The sequence below is a fragment of the Pholis gunnellus genome (assembly GCF_910591455.1).
Source record: "Pholis gunnellus genome assembly, chromosome: 3".
NCBI lineage: Eukaryota > Metazoa > Chordata > Actinopteri > Perciformes > Pholidae > Pholis > Pholis gunnellus.
The window spans coordinates 3,715,715-3,734,516 of NC_136529.1; the positions used below are offsets into that span (position 1 = coordinate 3,715,715).

Consider the following 18,802-nt stretch of genomic DNA (forward strand, 5'->3'; position numbering starts at 1 on the left):
CATTCATACCATATCACCAATATAACAGATAAAGTGTTTCGGGGTATTTGAAGTATACAAAACTGTTATCTAAATAGCAAACTTCTCCTAAAATACTGCTGGTTATTTGGTGTTGGCATTTCAAATCTGATTCCTCCAGTGAGTCATAAGCAGCAATACAGAAGTGCGTTAGTGTCCGATTGAATAGAAGTCTATGAAAGTCTCACTTCTCTCTTGATTTATTACCTCAGTGAACATCGTGCATGTACTGTAGGTACTGTGTGTGCGTGCATGTGGACTTGCGACAGTCTGTGTATGTAATGTATGTATGCAATATGTTATTTTGTATTTCTTTTAACAGCAGACAATAAAGTCTATATTATCTTATCTTATCTTGTCATTCCAAATATGGTCGCTTCCGTTCATCAGTTGCAAAAAGCCAAGATGACGACGACCGTAATCCAAGATGGCGACAGCCAAAAAGCCAAAGGCTTCAAAACGTCAAACTAATGGGTGACATCACGACGACTACGTCCACTTCTTATATACAGTCTGTGGTTATAAGAGCATCAACTGATGCATGTAAAATAAGGCCTTTAACCCTTTCAGTGCGTTCAAGCCTTCAATGTAATGTTGTGTGCTTTATTGTATGCTCCTACCCTGTTTGGACTTTTTTCATGATCTTTATAGGTCAAAATTAGTCATAGAAAAGAACATTGGTCCAATACGAGAACGATGTTCTTTGATGAATAGTTCATGTGGAATCATTTTCTACTGAGGGCCACTGAGGAAATATATTCAGCTTGTATTTAGAAGAACTGTGCCTGTACTGTGTGTGCGTTCATTTGGTCAAAATGTATACTTCTCATAAAGTACTGACAATTTAAGGTTAACGTTACCTTTAAACACAGTAAGAGCACCAATGGAAATGAGAAAAGTACCACTGCCAGCCTGACCGGTTCCCCCAGGAGGCACACGAAGCCACGCTAACCTACTTTTCTCAACTTTAGTTTTGTGGCAGAATAACAATAAGGATCCTATCCCCCATTTCAACTGACATTTTCTGTCCACATTGTGGGTGTTACATGCGTTTCTGGAATCCCTGACCCGTTGGGACAATCTCCCTCTCCCCCCCGTCCGTCTGTGTCTACTATCTCCTCCATTTTGTAGACGCTTCATTACAGATACAACAGACTGAAATGGAGAGAAATGCTGCCTTCATCGCCTCAACGATGCTAGGCGTCACACTGCTGTGCTGCTGGGAGACGTGCGCACACACACACATACAGAATTAAATGGACTGTCGTGCACCGGAACCCCCCCCAACCCCCCAAGCTTCGCTTTGCTCATCAGCCACAGCAAGAAAGGTTCCTCTGAAATCAGTAGATGCTCCTCTAGTTCTTTGTTGCGTCATGCGTTTGATTGAACGTGATGCAACTCTGCAGCGTGCAAGGACAATAGTCCACCGGGCACTCATTATTTTTGTTCATTACTTTGCAGCAACGTGGTGTTCATTGCTCATCGTGTGATCCAGGTACTTACATTCAATTTAATTCAAAATACTTGATTCGGCCCTCAAGGGGCAATTCAAGGCAGGCGAGCGTGCAGAACAGAAATACACTCATTTAAACAAACAAATCTGAGAAATACAAATGTGACAAAAGTTTTAAAAGACATAAACAAGGAATGGTACTATGGATGAGAAAACAAAACGACACAGTATGTGATATTTTGCGTGGCAGTATTGTATGGAGCTAGCTGCAGCTGTAATCTATGTTGGTTCATTGTAAAGCAAACCCAGCTCAGATGTACTGGTTGTTATTAATAGGTCCTATTCACAGCAGCCATTTTGACACATTGCAGGGTAAACACAAGTGTTATTAATAACATTAATTATGGCCCTGTTCCATTTAGGTGAGCCAGGGCATTGTAACATAGTTACATGAAAAGAGCAGCAGATAAATAAACATCACGTCCATGCGGAGCGCTGAGGAGACTTTATCCTTCCTCAAATGAATATGAAATAAACGGTAATACAGTAACTGTTTTTTTTTAAACTACAGACTACAATATAACTATAACACTATTTACTACAGCTGCCTTCTGCTTGAGTTTGTGAACTCTGTGGTAGCACATTAGGTCGATATTTATTGGTTGTCAGGGCGAAGTTCAGAAAGGACCCGACTGTCCAAAACCAGGCAGGCAGGATGAATTTAATCCAGGGTGAGGTTTAATAACAAAAGCTTGTTCCAAAAAGCTCGACATTCAATCCCCAAGGCAGGAAGTAAAACAAAACGAGACAAGAGAGGACTTTTGAACCAACACAGGAGACAGACTGGGATCATGACAATGGGACAGCTGTCTTACCTTTACCAGTGACATGGCATGTGTGATGCGTCTTAATGATTTTAAACATGGTCATGGTCATGTTATTCTTACACCCAAATGAACACAATCATCATGCACAGTTTCAACAGCACAACACGAAACACGTTTTTCAGCACAACAAAAACAGCCACACACACACACACACACACACCTCCACATGTATGTGCTGTATAAACTGTACTTCACAGGTATGTACTTCACATATGTATTATATTTATTCTTCTTTGCTCCAGTTGAAATTGGTTATACATTTTGTTCTTTGATGAAACAGAAATGCCTTTATTGCTTTCAACCAATATCATGAGTCCGAGACCTTTTCTTTGTTGCTTATGGATTTCATGTATTGTCTCTCATGATTTCCCCGCTCTCTGGTTTTTCTTTCTGTCTCAAAGAAACAAAAACAGTGACAGCTTTTCGGAACCACTTTTTGAAAAAAGTACTCCTTGCAGGTACTTTTTTGTGCTATTATTTACTGGCAGCAGACACCCAAGAGGCTAAATAATCCGTTGGGAACACGATGAGCCTCTCTGTGAGGGCTCTTCCACTGTGAAGTCAGGGAGAACGGTTAACAAGTCAATGTGAAACAAAGGGCTCTGTGGGTATGCGGGTGTGACATGCTGGGATGTTTTGGCAGCTGTCAGCGGAGCAGCAGTGGCAGGAAGTCTTTAAGTTTCTGTCCACGACAGCAAACCGGCGCTCCGCCTCGACCCAAACCTGCTACACTGTACAGGGGAGGAGGCTTCCTCTCTGTCTGCACTGTACAGTGTACTATATGACTGAACAATCCTTTGTCCAGTTGACATTAGATGTTTTTATCAACATGATGAGAAAAAGTTTTGAATAAAGGACCTGGTAAGTTTTAAAGTGCAAGTTTTGGGAGAACTTGTTTAGGGAAAGTTTGGGAAAGGTCATGGTTTGGTTTAATGCACAAAAGGTCTGAAGTGAGTTGACTCATTTAATTGAAGCCGTAATCTTATCTTCTGGAAAAGGCTCACGTGATAGAGGTGTTTCCAATCTAATTAGGCTCCGCCTACACTACACAAGGTAACCCCGGAGTTTTCAAACTTATTCGTCCTCCGACTCCGGCCTAGTGTGGACGCTTTGTGTAAGCGTAGCAAAAGATGTGCGTTTTAGAAATGTAAACGTAGTACTGTGGACATGGCCTCAGTGGCTCTAGCATCACCATCAAGCCTGATAGTCTATGCTGATTGGCTATTATTCTGTATAGCCAATCAGATAATGACCACTGTTCGCCAGTGCCATCACACTGGGATGTAGTGCAAATCATAGATAATCCCATTGACTGGATTTGGTCTTCACATAGATGTGATCATTTGGAACTTGTGCCTGTCTTGTAATGCAAAACAAAAACACGTGTAATCATGGACACACCATGATTAAAACATGATGCTTAATACATTTTTAAATCTAAGACTTTTACTCTTTGATGGCATCAATTGACAACATGACTTTGCCTCTTGTTACAATCGAAACTCAAACCACTGACGGCTTCAGTAGCCGCTGACGTTAAGACCTCTGACCAAAATCCACCCAAAGAGATTAAAAGGCCATGATGGAGAAGATTCTCTCATCTGACTGACAGAGGGGAGCAGAAAACAGAGGTGGCGGTGGGGGTTATAGGGACCTGTCAGATCGATAGCTCATCACTGTCACCAGCCAGAGAGCTCGACAGGATTGTGTTGTGAGTGGGGGAATGAGTGTGTGATTGTACAGCCATCAACAGGAGAATCACTGATGTGAGGATGCTTTTCATGTTCATCACAGTGTTACAGGATACATTAGGAAATGATTGTCCTATTGTCAGGATGCTAGCAATATAGAATGTAATATTTTTCATGCACTGCTCAATGTTGAGACTTTGGGCTGTCTTCTTTCAGACTAGTGGAAAGAAAACATCCAAAATAATTCCTCAAAAGTCACCATTAGATAATACTTCATTTGCATATTTAAACATAGCATTTCAGAAAACTTGTAATACAAAAATGTATTGTCTTAATGTGAGTAATCAAGTGGGAAGTTTCATGGTGATATCTATTAGTTACATTTGTTTAGCCATGGGTGAATTCAGTCTAAAATACTTCATTCGTCCCCCGAGGGGCAGTTTGTTCCCTAAACAGGTTCTGTACTACAGGCGCACTAATTGTTTATCTTTTAACTTAAGATACACGGACCTTTGTATGAGGATATGTTGAACAGTTTCATAGTCCAGAAGTAGTAAGTTAGAAGTTGAGCTTTATTTATTCAGGAAGTTGCATTAAGATCAGGGTCTCTTTCACGGACCTAAGGACACATTACACATGCACAATGTCAGACTTCTGACACACACACACACACACACACACACACACACACACACACACACACACACACACACACACACACACACACACACACACACACACTAACTAACAGTCAAACAAATGATTACAAATGTTGGCAAGTAGAACTCTAAACTCTCTCAGAGAAATGAGTTTGTGTTGTACTTTGTCCCAGTACCAAATCTAAATTGATGATGTAAATAGATCTCCCTGCGTTTGATGGCCTTTATGGAGCTTTCAAAACCAAAGGAAGCAAGTCATTTACATTTACAGCAAAATGAGAATTAATGTAACTGGGTCATTTTTATCCAAGTAAGTTTGAGCAGGAGCTTAATCAGGTTAGGACTTCTTTTTAGTGTGTCACTTTCTCTCCAATGGGTTCTGGTTGAGGACTTACAAACCTACAGAAGAAGCAGCAGAACAGTAGGAGTTACCCTCCTACAGTGTTTGTTGCTTTCCCCCTCTCAACAGATTGATTGGTATGATGTTAACTTCCTCCTCCTCTCTGTCTCTCTTCTCTCTTGTCTTTCCACCAGTTTGGTCGGACAGAAGTGATCGATAACACGCTGAACCCCGACTTCGTGAGGAAGTTTGTCCTCGATTTCTTCTTCGAAGAGAAGCAGAACCTTCGCTTTGATGTGTAAGTGGAAACGTCACCGCCTTTTCCCTCCACAGCACCGCTGTCTGTTTCCTTTGTTATACCAGGGAATGACTTCAATCAAGCCTCCTCTTATTTGGGCCTGCTGACTCATACCCACTAGGTCTGGAAGCCTCCAGTCAAAGCTGTTTGACTGTATGACTCTCGTGAAAATGTTAGATAGTAAATGAGCAGTATCAAACACTATGTTACAAATGTCTTTATCTCCCCAAAAAACAGAAAATATAGTCAATATTGTAAAACCTTTAATCTTTTCACATTGCCACTGTAAATTAACAGCCTTCAGCTTTGTACTTTTTGCAGATTTGTTCTCACATGGACATTCTAGCACCATGCAGCTTTCCTAAAACTTTGGTCTCCACCTTTAAAAATAGAAATGTCATCCTTCAATAAATGTATGTAGCCTATTAAACAGGATGATTGAGGCTTTTTACTACTCTGTTGGTAAGTTGACAAAAACTTTCCCTCTGCTTTTGTGGCCACCGTTTAGCCCCAAGAGGATGACATTTGGCATGGAGGTCAAGTGTGGGTGTAGTTCATGCTAATTGGGGTCTGGCAAGTGGGAGTGGCCTATAACAAAAAAGCCTGATCACTTGAAGGATTCCCGTACCAGACCCAAGCGTTTGTCTTGCACTCTTGTGGGAGGCGTCATTGCACTCAGCTGAGACTTCCTGTTTCAATGGTGTGGTGTGTGGTTAGCCCTGTTAAAGTCAGCATCTTCTTAAATTAATAGTTTTTTGGTCAAATCCAGTGTCTAATTGTTTCGTGGGTGAAAATCAGGTCGGGGAACTAAAGGAGCACAGCTTGCTCCTCCATCATTACCACACTGCCCTTGAGCAAGGTGATTAAACCCCGACTGCTCCAGCAAGTCTCCATCTCCGTTGGCTTCACAGTATCGGATAAATAGTCCACACAATTATCTTTTTGGTTTCAGTTTTAGTTTTCAAGAAGCATCCCTGGTCTGGAGGCAGAATTCTGGTTTCTGAACCACTGCTGAAATGTAAATTATTATTGTTTTTTTAGTGGTGATCAACCCATCCTCCACTGGTTAATCCTCTTTTACTGTTTTGAAATGTCTTGCTGATGAACCAACAGTGACACAGTGCATTCATGAACACACAGTATTTATGCAGCATTTTATTATCTTTTTATTGTCGCATAATCTATTTTCCCTCTGAATCTATTGTCAAGAGCTCCATTCATCTCAAAGTTGTTTTGTTTGGTTCAAAGCTTAAAAGTCTAAAAAGGTGTTTAGTATTTATGAAGATAATTTAAAGGAGCACAATGAGCTCTGCTGCCTGAATAGCTGCAGAGCTTCTCTGTAGTTTCTACATCAGTGACTCTTAATGTGAAGTCACTAACAGAAGAGGCAGACAGGAAGGGAAAACTTCAGCTTTTGCCTCCTCCATTCTTCCATAGAGGGGATGGAGGTCCCTACAGGGGGTTCAGAGGAGAGACCCAGCATGGGGTCAGGTACTGGAAGAGGCAAATAGAGCCTCCGATTGATCCGAGCACCAGTGTATGGTCAATAACTGTACACATCAACAACACTCTGTGACGCCATTGATCTGGCCAATCCCGATCCTCAGCCAACAACAAGAGAAGCTGCAGTCTGAATTGATATGTTTGTTAGAACTTCAATTGTCGATTAGTGATTGACACAGATGGTGGTGTAAAGTTAAACTGAAGGATTATTAACCGGTTAATAAGCAACAATGTAGAGAAAATCAGCTCTATAATGACTTTTGGTTTCTGACTTTTCCTTGTAAAAGATGAACATGGAGATGGCCAATATGGCAAAAATTAAATTTTATATATATAATATATGTATAGTTTATTTATCCAAAATATGTATGATTTATTTTCCAATATATTTATCACTTTTCTAAATATGTATCAATTACTTTTTGCAATCCATATGAACCACTTTTTTTCCCCCCATGGACATAAGTCAGATCCACCGTACAGACTTCTATATAAAAGAATAAAGAAGCTCCGTCACAAAGCGGGTTGGCCTGTTCCTCCCGTTATTTCCTTCTTCCAAAACAGTTGTGAAGATAGGAGCGAATGCCAGGAGTTGCGTTTTCATTAACCCTTGACATGCAATATCTTGGGGTGTTCCATCTTTAATCCTGGCTAATCCCCGACTCTGCTGCTTAAAGTTAAGATAAAATAAAGTTTATTGCGTTTGGGAGGATTTTTATTTAGCAGCTAATCGTCTTCTACAATCAAGCCTCCTCTTATTTTGGCCGGACAATGATTCATACTATGAGTAAAAAGATTTAAAAAGTAAAGTCAAAAAGGGTAAAGTGAGATAGGCTGTTGAATTCCTGTATTTACCGTAAGTTAAAGATTGTCAATTGGTCCTCTCACGTCTGTAATACTGATCACATGCCTGACTGCTTCATAGACTTAAGGATAACCAAATCAAATAGAGAGTTGTCACAAGAAATGTCTACATTTTAAGAATGTTTGTTTTCTATGAGAAATTTTACAATTATAATGTATTTAGCAAAAAATCCCATTAATAACAAATTCGACTCCATGAAGTTTGTTTTGTTTGATTTATTGATTTGATATAAATGAAGGGTGAACTGGGAGGATTGGACTCCTGAAAATGACTTGATGAGATCAGCAAGAGCCGGGACAGACAATAGGACGGTGGTGTAACAGCGTGGAGTGAATCTTTGAGTATAGACACCAGACAACAAACAAGTTCACATTTTGCCTGCATTAATCAGTGACAGCCGACACAATCTCGTTGTCATTTTAACTGCCGACAGCGACGGTTCGTGCCAGCTACAAATGAGAAGTTGCTCGCTGAATGGTTTTGTAAGGAACAGAAACCGACGTCATACATATTTGAAAATATGTATTTGCCATCTTGGATGTCAGAATTTCAGAGTCACCTGTGCACCCAAAAAACCATTTATCTTTCACACAATTTAGTTTACACTCGCATGTGCAGTGAAATGCTCACTCTGTAGCCTGCGGTGAAGGAGAGCAGCGCTGAGGTGGACTAAACACTGCAGAGTTCAGTAAAGCCAGGATCAGATTCAAAACATGCCAGGAGCCCGAGGACATCTCCCCATGAAACCATATATTCACCTTCCTTTGCGAAATGTAGACATAGGGAACACAGAGAGTATTGAGTGGTGACTGGACTCAACCACATTTTTGGGTTTGGGTGTTTTTATTGGATTTGTTGACATTAAGAAATGTAGAATACGGCCAGCCTCATTGTTTAATGGAATAATGAGTTAGCCTGGGCATTTTAAACGGACAGACACCGACCAAACAACCACATTACTGCTGTGAGTCGTGCCTGTTTTCATCTGTTGCAAATCAACCAATGATGTGTGAGATTTCTGGACCCCCATTATGAGGGTCGAAATGTTCACATCAACAGAATTTTGTTGTCAATTCACTTATCTGATGAATACAGTATTCTCCTGCAGTTTGGAGGGAAGAGGAGGAGAACGACGAGTCATGAAGTAAGAAAGAAAGCTCAGCTTTTTGCCAAAAAAATCAAGTAATCAAAGTGAAAAAAAGTCAACAGAATAAAGCAGACAAAAGGCAGCTGATAAAAATGATGGTAAACCTTCCATCATGTATACATGTGAGAGACTCCATTGCAAATTGATTCACTGAGTGGATTTGCTGGCAGGGAGAAAGTAAATCTGCACAACTTTTTCGTTTTCTTGTCAAGTTCAACTTTGGTGAACTTTGACATGCAAATTCATTAGCGCGCTAGCTACAGTAGGTAACCATCGACCCTGCGTGTAGTTCCGATGTCACCGAGCCTCACTTTCTGGTGAATCTCTGATATTAGAAGTCGATTGGTAACAAGTCAATGCCAAAGTGCTGAAAAGGTGATGGAAGTTGTTTTTCTGCGGTAACGCAGGGTTCAGGGCTTGAGACTAAAGCCTAGTTTATACTCGCCGTAGTGAAGCCGGTGTGAGGCACACGCTCAAGAAAATGACGTAATCTCAGATTGGCTCCGCAAGTGGTCGCAGCGCTTGGTCGTGCACCTCTGAATTTTTATAACTTGGCACGCGATCAGAGTTTTTCAGACGCGACTGTCACAAACTTTACTTTCAAAAGAACCATTTACATTTGTAGGGATTATACTAAGGAGGCCAATTCATATTTTTATGTTTTAGAAACAGGAGGTCTTAAAAATCTTCATTTGAGTAAATATTTTGCGGCCAAATTAAATTGTTTACAGGATATTCAACCTTCTTTTATTTATAATGCGTGTAATACTTGACTTCTTTCTTTACAGGACTTGTACAAAGACAGTAAAGTAGCCCATGAATATGAGATATGAGTTTACAGTTGTCTTTTTGAATCCTCACAGTTCATTTTGTTTGAACGCCCTCGTTTCGTTGTTTCGGAGAATAATGCAACGAACTGCGCATTGAGCGTAAACGCCTTTGAGCTTTAATCTGTGTCACTATCGTAGATTTAGTCTGCAGTGAGACGAAGGCAGAGCCTAACTTATAGAGTGACAAGACTGTAAATATTCATTTCAAATAAGGCTGCAGTGTTCTCAGAGATATTCAAATTGAATTAGGAGAAAAAGAAGGTGCTGGAAATGACATTAAAAATCTGAAAAGCATTTGTTCTTATTCCGCCTGCATGAGAGTCAATATAGTCAATAAGTTAGTAGAAGGTTTTCATAGCATTGAGGGTCGAGCTTAAAGCTTACTCCTCTGGGAGTTAATGCTGAACTATTAAGTAGTACAGACACAATGGCAATACACACACACACACACACACACACACACACTCCCTATCAAGGGTTGTGCATCATTGGCTTCGGTAGCTCTTGTAGGTGCTTCCTGAAACCAAAGGCAAATCTGTTGTTCCCGTTGTGGTGCAGAACTCCCACTGAATGCATGCTTTGTTTTTATATTCTGTGTTTTCACTTGAGTGAGGAGGAAATCATTCATTCATCAAATCAATTGTTTACTGGTGCTTTATGCCAATTTTGCGGAAAACATTGGACTTAAGTAGTGAACGTTGTCCATGAATACTAATGTTCCACAAAGTGCTCAACCAGGAGTGAGAGTGGTGTGAAACGGTTTATACCGAATGTTGAGGATGGATCGTTGATTCATCATTTAAAGCTTCTAAAATACAAAAACGTATTTATCCTTGATGAAAACGTTTTTCAAACAATTTACGCACATGTTCTGCAGAACAACTTCAATAAATATGAGGTGTTTGAATCACAAATGAAAAAAAAAAAAATGCAAATAATGTCACTCAAAATGGTTCTTGCTGCTTCTTTATTATTATTTTTACAAATTAGGTAAGAACTTACCCACAGAGCACTAAACAGATCCCAAGTCCCTGCATCAGTGAGAAGGACTGCCTACAATGCCCCCAGTCCTACATTCCAAAAAGTAACATGGCGCACCCTGATCTCTTGATGAAAGAATTTAGTCTGACTTTAATTATTCAGTGTCTTTTTTAGTACGAGCATATGTTGCAAGTTGGCTCTACAGCAGCAATGACTATTTGGAAAATGCAGGTGGTGTAAAGCTCAGGAGCAATGAAGGCAACCTGCTCAGTCCGTCTTTATAGATTTCATCCAAACATCTAATGTCAAACATAAAAACACATCAACAACACAAGGACTGGTTCCAAAAACGACATATTTTACAGGTGAGTAACATTGTTAAGTTCCTCTTATTTCACTTTATATTATCTATAAATGAGCCAAACATAATATTACAGTTTAATACTGATCGGTACGACAACTAATTCAGCATCATAAAATCATAAAATGATATTGTGAGCCAGGAGACGATGTTTAAAGACACATGTTGTTTCCTGGATAACATTTACAGGCAAAGAGTTCCATTAAACCATCATTTTACAAATATACATTTATATATATATATATATATATACATTTTCACTGCACCATGTTGGTTATATAAATGTATCTCTACCAGCTTGACTAGTGTGCGAATCATCTTTACCCTCATGCCAGTAGTTAGTTGTTACCAGTTCCAGCAGGACGGGCAATGGGGGCCCACTGGGTCACCTGTGCCCGCCCTGGACAAGCCTCCGTCCCCAAATATGGCGTAGTTAAATGTAATGGATATTACACACACACACACACACACACACAGTGTGGCCAATTTGGGGACTTTTCAGGGCCTTTAAGCGACTTGCGGCTCAGAGTAAACTCTGTCCTTTGACGGCAGCGTCTCTCCATCCCTCTCCTTTCCTCAGGAGTGAGTTACTATGGTTACGTGTCGCCTGGTCAATCTGCCGGCCTTCACCAATAATTTGAAATGTAAGCCAAATGTGAAGCTTGAATGTAAACAAGCCCTGGGTGCCTTTTGTTCCTGTAGTCCAGGTAGGCTGCATCTCCACTGAGCTGCAGACATGTGTTTACAGTACATGTTGTTGTTTCCACATCAGTGGAGACTCATTTTATCTGGGCTGCTGCTCAGGAAATGGACTACGGTCTTTGTGCGACGTGCATATGCCACGTACGGATAGGAAGGGGTGCTTATGATCGGAGTCACAGATCGGATCACAGATCAGATCAGCACAAAAGAATTAGGTATATAGCACATATAACTTTTAGAGATCCCTGATCCCTGATCATCACTGTCATCACGGCTCGGGGGTTTTAGTTGCTTAGCAAAGACAGGCTCCCCAGCACCTTGGATGAAATTGGCACATCTGGCATTTTCCATGTGTTGCTAATAGATATATTATTTAATTTGTCATGAACATGATTCATTATTAACCTTCATAGTAATGACTTCCTGACTCGTGGAATAATTTCATGACCTTATAACATGTTCTTCGTCAATAATATGACGATGAATTATCCTTTTTCTTCGTCACTTCTCCACCTTTTAGCACTGATATCTGTTGTTGTAGATACAGCCTCACAACAAACAGGAATAAATGGGTGTTGGGTCCCAGCATGGCCCAGATATGGATTGCACCAGGACGGTGCTGTGGTCTCCCTGCTATGGGGTCATGAGAGGATATTCCAATAAAAGGGAGCATCCCAGTAGAGGGAATCAATTATTAAACTCCCACCTCTCAACACAGGTTATTTTTAGCACACTGAGCCACAATAGATGGATAGATGTAGAACAAAGTGATGTATTGTTTCCATAAGGAACGGGAGATAAATGGACTGAAGCAATACATCAAATGTAGTATTGTGATCTTTTGTTCAGAAATATATTGTCTGAATGCCAGATTTAGCTTATAGTTATAAGTCTACTATTGCATTCAAGACATATATCTTTAACAGATTACAAATATATGGAATCATTTTTACAAAAAGACTGTGATTATCTCCAACAGCTGGTCACTGTAGTTTTTAGCAAATAGTACTTAAACAGGAGGAAAATTTGCAATTGTTGAAAATTATTTTCAGTTGCGGATTAAGCTGCTCTGGTGAGTATTTGGTGTGTGTGGGCTTGAGTCAAAATAAACTACAGTGTGTGTGTTCATGGTAATAAAGGGACACGATGCCACCCAGTGCAACAGTTTGGCTCATGGATGTGTTTTTAATAGTCTTTGAACAACAATGGAGCTTTATGGCACAGAGGAAGGCCATATATCAGGCTTTGATACACATTCAATACTTAGTTAGTAATTAGATTCACTGCATGTTTTGGTCTGTTTTTGTGGGATTTGTTGACAGTAAAGGTGCAGCAAGAGCTTGCCGCTATGTCTGTCGCCAGGCAACGTTGAGGTTCTGTATTTTGAATCCGTGGCAGCGCCGTCTGCAGCGTTCTCCCTCAATACTGGACCAATTTCAAAACTGGTTGTTCCCATTAGTCACTTAGACACAAAAACATGGGAAAATAGGGTTACGGTTGAAATATTCTGCTGTTACCCTTTAAGTATAGTCAGCATTTGTCTTTAAATGGTAAGTTGCTCCTACAGGAGCACTATGGGGTTAAGTGTCGACATGGACTAGCTGAGCTGGGGATCGAACCCCCAATCTCCTTTATGAAGGACAACCCGCTCTACAATTCAGCTACAGTCGCGCCATAAGCATAAACATATCTGAGTGACAATATATTTGAGTTAGTTAGGTGAGCAAGACCCACAGTATGTCCTTCGTCAATGAGACCAAATACCTTAGCGATGGGATACAACATAATAATGTTGCAGGTTCAAAGGTCTTCAATAAAGTCCTAGAATCCCAACGAGCCGTCGGAAGGGACCAGGAGAACAGCAGATGATCATTGTATTCAGAGAGAGTTGTTATTTGGTTTGATACAACAGTATCTGACGGGCAAAACTGTTTCTGAGTGCATCATTATGGAGAAAGGAAGCTGCTTCAGCCGTTGAATCTGTAGCAGTGTGCACTCATCAAAGACCCAGCTGACCAGTCTACTGTAGAGCCAAACAAATACTTAAAGAACAAAAAACCTAGCCATGTGTGCTAATGGCTTAAATGCCATCACACTGAGAGTACAGGTGTTGCAATCAATGGTTATGGTAGAAAAATGTAATTAAGGCCGTTCTACATTTTGTTTCTGCCCCCTTAAGGAATGAATCAGACCTTAACTTAACACAGCGTGCAGTGGTCTGTAATTAGGTTTTTATATGTACACCGCTCTCTGGCGTTCTCAGGCCCGGACTGTGAATAAGAGAGGCCTCATTTATGATGCTAACTGATAATGTGTGAATCACATCGTGCCCACCCTCCCATTTTGATACACGGCTTGTAAATGAATCCATAAGACTTTACAGTCCTGAAACCTGCTGATGTGCAGCGTAATGCAAACATACAAAGTTCAGCCAAACATGGCGAGAAGTGCAGCACACACGGTAGGAATTCATGAAGGGAAACAAATGAAGTAGTTTGATTTTTGCATGCTGTCCATCGCCTCAGAACATTTAAAATGTCATTAAAGGCTAATGAGTCTCTGTAATGAAGCAATTCAAATGGCTCCTGCCATTAGTGTCCTTTCTCAAGTTAAGTCAACTTCATTTATCTAACCCAATAACACACATTTTCCCCAAGAGGCTTTGCAATGGGTACACCGTACGACACCCTCCGTCCTTTGACCATCGCTTTGGATAAAAAGTTGAAGTGGGGAAAATGGAAGAAAGAAACCTTCGGAAGAGTAACTGAGGAAAGATCCATCTTTATGGATGGACAGACAGGAAATAGATGTCTTGTGTACAGAATAAGCATCATGATAGAGTAACAGTATGGACAAAATGATAAATATTAAGAAAATGTACCTGGGAGGATGTCGAGCAGCTTCCAGGTGTCGCCAAACAGCTAAAGGGAAGAAGCAAAACTGGAGCCCATCATTAACACAGTCAGAAGAAAGATATCATTTATCTTCTCTTTTGGTTCTGACGGTCACATCAAAGTAGGCGGCACATTTGATCCGCACACATAAAAACTTCCACAACCGCCCATTGTACCTAGAATCATAACCAAGCTGTGGCTTCAGTAATGAAAACAGTTTTCAGAGCTTGAACCATATCAGCCAGATTTTGTCATTTTCACCAGGCCACATATATACTGTATATGTTTTCTTATTTAAATTGCCCTTTTTGCACAATCATGTCAGTACATTGTGAAATAATCAACACGTAGTCCTAACATGTAATGAAGTGACTCATGTATTGTCATAAAACATTGTTCTGGTGTTATTGAGTGATCAGTGATAACAGTCCTGCCTCAGCTAATGTTGGACTTGACCACTTACAGAGTTACAAATGTTGTTCCCTGTCCTCAGGTTTGAATATACTAAATAGTGTTTATTAAGGAAGAAGGCCTGCTTGTTCCTTCAGTGACATGACCCTGGCCCATCTGATGCTGATGAGAATGATTAAAGGGTGACCTTGGTGTTTTTCAACCGGAACCCTATTCCCCCATGTTTGTGTGTCTAATGTATTTGAAAGCACTTTCAAGATGCCGTGTTTATGACTCGGGGTGCACGATCCAATCCAGTCCCGATACCGATACCTGGTGTCTGGGTATCGGCCAATACCGAGTACCGATCCACCAGTGTTTAATTAATACGCTGATTTGGATCATTCTTTTATGTGTAAGGCATGACTTAAATATTGCTTTCCTCACTTAGTAAAAAAGAAAAACGTGACAAGAAAATACATAGATATACTGTAAATGTAATGGTATCCGATTCCAGATCGGCCCATTGTCACGATACCCGATTGAGCTATTTGAGTCAGTATCGGACTTCTTGGAATCTTGTAGTTTTACATCGTGAAATCTAAATCCCACACTGTGGGTTACACAAAGAAATACACACAAAATAATAAAACGGAAATAGCGAGGGATGTGGCGAAATATGAAGGTGACTAACGCCGCATCAAAACATAAACCGTTATCATTGTTCACCTTCGTGCTGAGAAGCCCTCCAGCTCCCCGGCCGCCCGCAATGTAAATTAAGGTCGTTAGATTTTTCTGCAACTCTATTGCTCCTCTGCACTCAAATCTCATTTGGCCATCACTCACAGGCTTATCCTACTGTGTGGTAATTTCATTTGATCCCACATGAGCTCGGCATAGTGCTCAATTTCACAGCGCCGGAGAAGGAGATTTTTACAAAGCAAGTGTCGGGGGGGGGGGGGGGGGGGGGGGGGGTTACAGCGATTTCTGTTGAAATGGAGGAGGGGAGAGTTTGAAGACTAGTGGTGAAACACAGAGGGTAGAGATATAATGAAAGTATGTGTGGGGTGTGTGGAGTGACTGCTTTAATTGGCAGAGAGCCCTGCATTTGGCACTTTTGAGCCACAGTTGGTGGTATATGTAGCTGGTGGCTCTTTTACATTCCCTCTCAATTCCAGTGTTTCCATTAGTCCCCGGCTTTTACTCTCCTCTTATAACCCGACTCATGGCACACGCCTAGCCGAGAAGAGCAGCAGGCGGTCTAAGTGATTTTAGTGGGCGCTGTAGTTGTATTCTTTCTCCAAAATAACTCCCATCTTTTTATGCCCTCTCAATTGGCGCAGCTAGAAAAAGAGTGTGCAGGATTTTGTTTTCTGGAAAAACTTGCACTCCCACCTATTCTTGATGCAGGGTGTGTTGGTCAGTTCGTCACACAGTTGTCAGTTCCGTCACGCTGCAGCGTTGCGTTGGTCTCTTTTCTGACCAAGCAGAACCCTTACCTGTCCATCACAGAGCTACGAGACCGAGGGGTGAGGAGTGTGGGAGAGGAACCTTGTCATCCAAATACTTTTGGGAGGAAACGTAACTGCTGCCCCGTTTATGTGCATCGATAATATTTATACCAACCCAGGACATTTATATTTTACTGCACGAAAGTCATAGTTAGGAGGTCGGGATGAATGGTTCCACAGTACAGGCTGATGTCAACCTCCTACTGCAGTTTTAATTTAATTATAATTTATAACCAGAACAATACCTCCCACTTGGCGAAAAGAACTACAGAGGTGTCCTGAAAGCAGTCACAAAAAATATTTTTGATTATTACATTTTGATTTGAGGAGAGTCCCTTTGAGATGCACCGTCTCGTTTTCAAAGGGGTTCTCAGGCACAAAAACATGGAAGTGAACTCACATTCAATAAATAAAATAACAGAATACATACAAATAAAATAAATCTAGAACAGGTTTGGACAGTGAGGTTGGCCATTGGCATCCTTATGTAGTTGTAGAAATGGGAATCGATCAATAATAAATCAATAAGGGAATCGATAAAGAGTCAGGCCAATAAGCAGAATCCATAATGGAACTGGTACCAATAAAATCTTGTCGACTCCCGTCCCTTGTGCGTTGGCACACAGACATCTGTTTTAGAGACAATGGTGAAGCAAATGAAGTTGTTAGACTGTGGGGTGAGAAGTTCATTAATAACCCGTTAACATCACAAACACACGTGCTGATTCAGTTGACAAAGAACCAGATGGACCTGAACAACAAACAAAAAAGGAATCCGTGAAGTCTTGGGAGGGGAAGTATCCCGGTGACTTAGATGGAAAATTATACTGCAAAGCACCTTGACAAGCGACACATCAAGTTCACTAGTTCACAGTAGCACATCCAACATCCAACAGAGCCAGAGAGCTGGACAAACACAAAGCTCAAAGCAACCGTTTCAGAATGCGTGTTTTAGCGCCGCAGGTTTGCTGGAATGTGCAGAGACCTGTTTATTTCACTTGTCAAATGTTGCAGTATTATGTGAATATATTCGTTTTTTACACAAAACAAATAATAACCTGTAGCTGTGGCGTCATAATGAGGTTATTGGGAGGTGGTTCAACTGTAGTAGGACAGCACTGAAGGCCCAGGTATAAGATGTACGGCCCGCCACTGTGTTTCATGTTTAGCAGACAGTGATGGAGAGAAGGGGATGAATAGGAAATGGAGAAAAAGCAAAAAAGAGACAGAGGAGGGAAGGAAGACGTAAAGAAACTGTCCTTCCAACATTCCCTCTTACAAGCTATCGTTTTGCTTTGAAGTGCAAACATTGCTGTAGAGTGTATGAAACTAGACATTGAAGACACTGCTGTTGAAATGTTTTAAGTCTGACATTCATATTTTATTATATTGGCTTTGCTCTCACACCCGGCTAACAGGGGAGCAGTCGGTCCACAGGGCTTCAGCACAAACATTACAACATAGAGGCTTTGTCACTCATCTTCTTCAAGCCCGTCTGCTCTCTTGAGAACCGAGCGCTACTGAGATGTACAGAACATCTTCATAGTAAAGTCGAGGCAGCTAGCTCAGTACAGTACTCTGTGCTGATCCTCCTCTGAGTCAACAAACTCAACCTCTTCATATACTGCAGCTCCATCGACTTTAGGCAGCCTCGGAGCTCCTGCAGGAGTGAGGATGTTAATTACTGTAAGGTTCAATATGTGGCTCTGTAAACAAAGTGGAGAAAGATCAGAAAACAGGTGAAAAGATACCAGCTCTTTGTCATCCTCCATCCTCCATGCTCTCCGTAGACTTCAGAAGGATGCTGACGGCAAACGAGAGAGGAAGAGATCCAGAGATCCAGAGAGCGATGAGGAGCTGAAGGTTGCACGATGTCTGTGTAACGTTAGTCGACACACGAGTGGATTGCCTTTGTCAAATATGAATAGAATGCTTTTTCAAAGATGACGGGATTTAAGAGGAAGTCTTTGGGGAGACAGTAGCCTAAAGAAAAAGAGAGAAGCAACATGTCCGCCAGAGAGGAAGTGGATTCAATCTGGATTCAAGAGTTCATTATTTAGCAACGCTGTTCCAGTTTCATACATTTATTATTTATTACCCTTGACTCATCCCTCCTATGCACTCCATATCTAATTATTTAATTGGCATACAAGATTTGTGTCTTTGTATTCCCAGGAGAGCTGTCCACTACCTATTGCTTGTCAAATAGAATACACAGAGGAGGTTTTTCTGTTTTTTTCTTCATAGCCGTACTCTCTGTTGCCTTTCGTTA

The 18,802-nt window shown here is 41.0% G+C and overlaps 1 protein-coding gene across 1 annotated transcript in view; it reads left to right on the top strand.

The window, feature by feature from the left end:
- LOC306715799 (copine-9-like) overlaps positions 1-18,802 on the top strand; it is a gene marked incomplete at both ends in the record, with an annotated part of 132,238 nt that overhangs the window by 27,076 nt on the left and 86,360 nt on the right. The window contains 1 exon segment of the mRNA XM_079186275.1: positions 5,243-5,346. Within this exon segment, the coding sequence (XP_079042401.1) occupies positions 5,243-5,346 (104 nt within the window).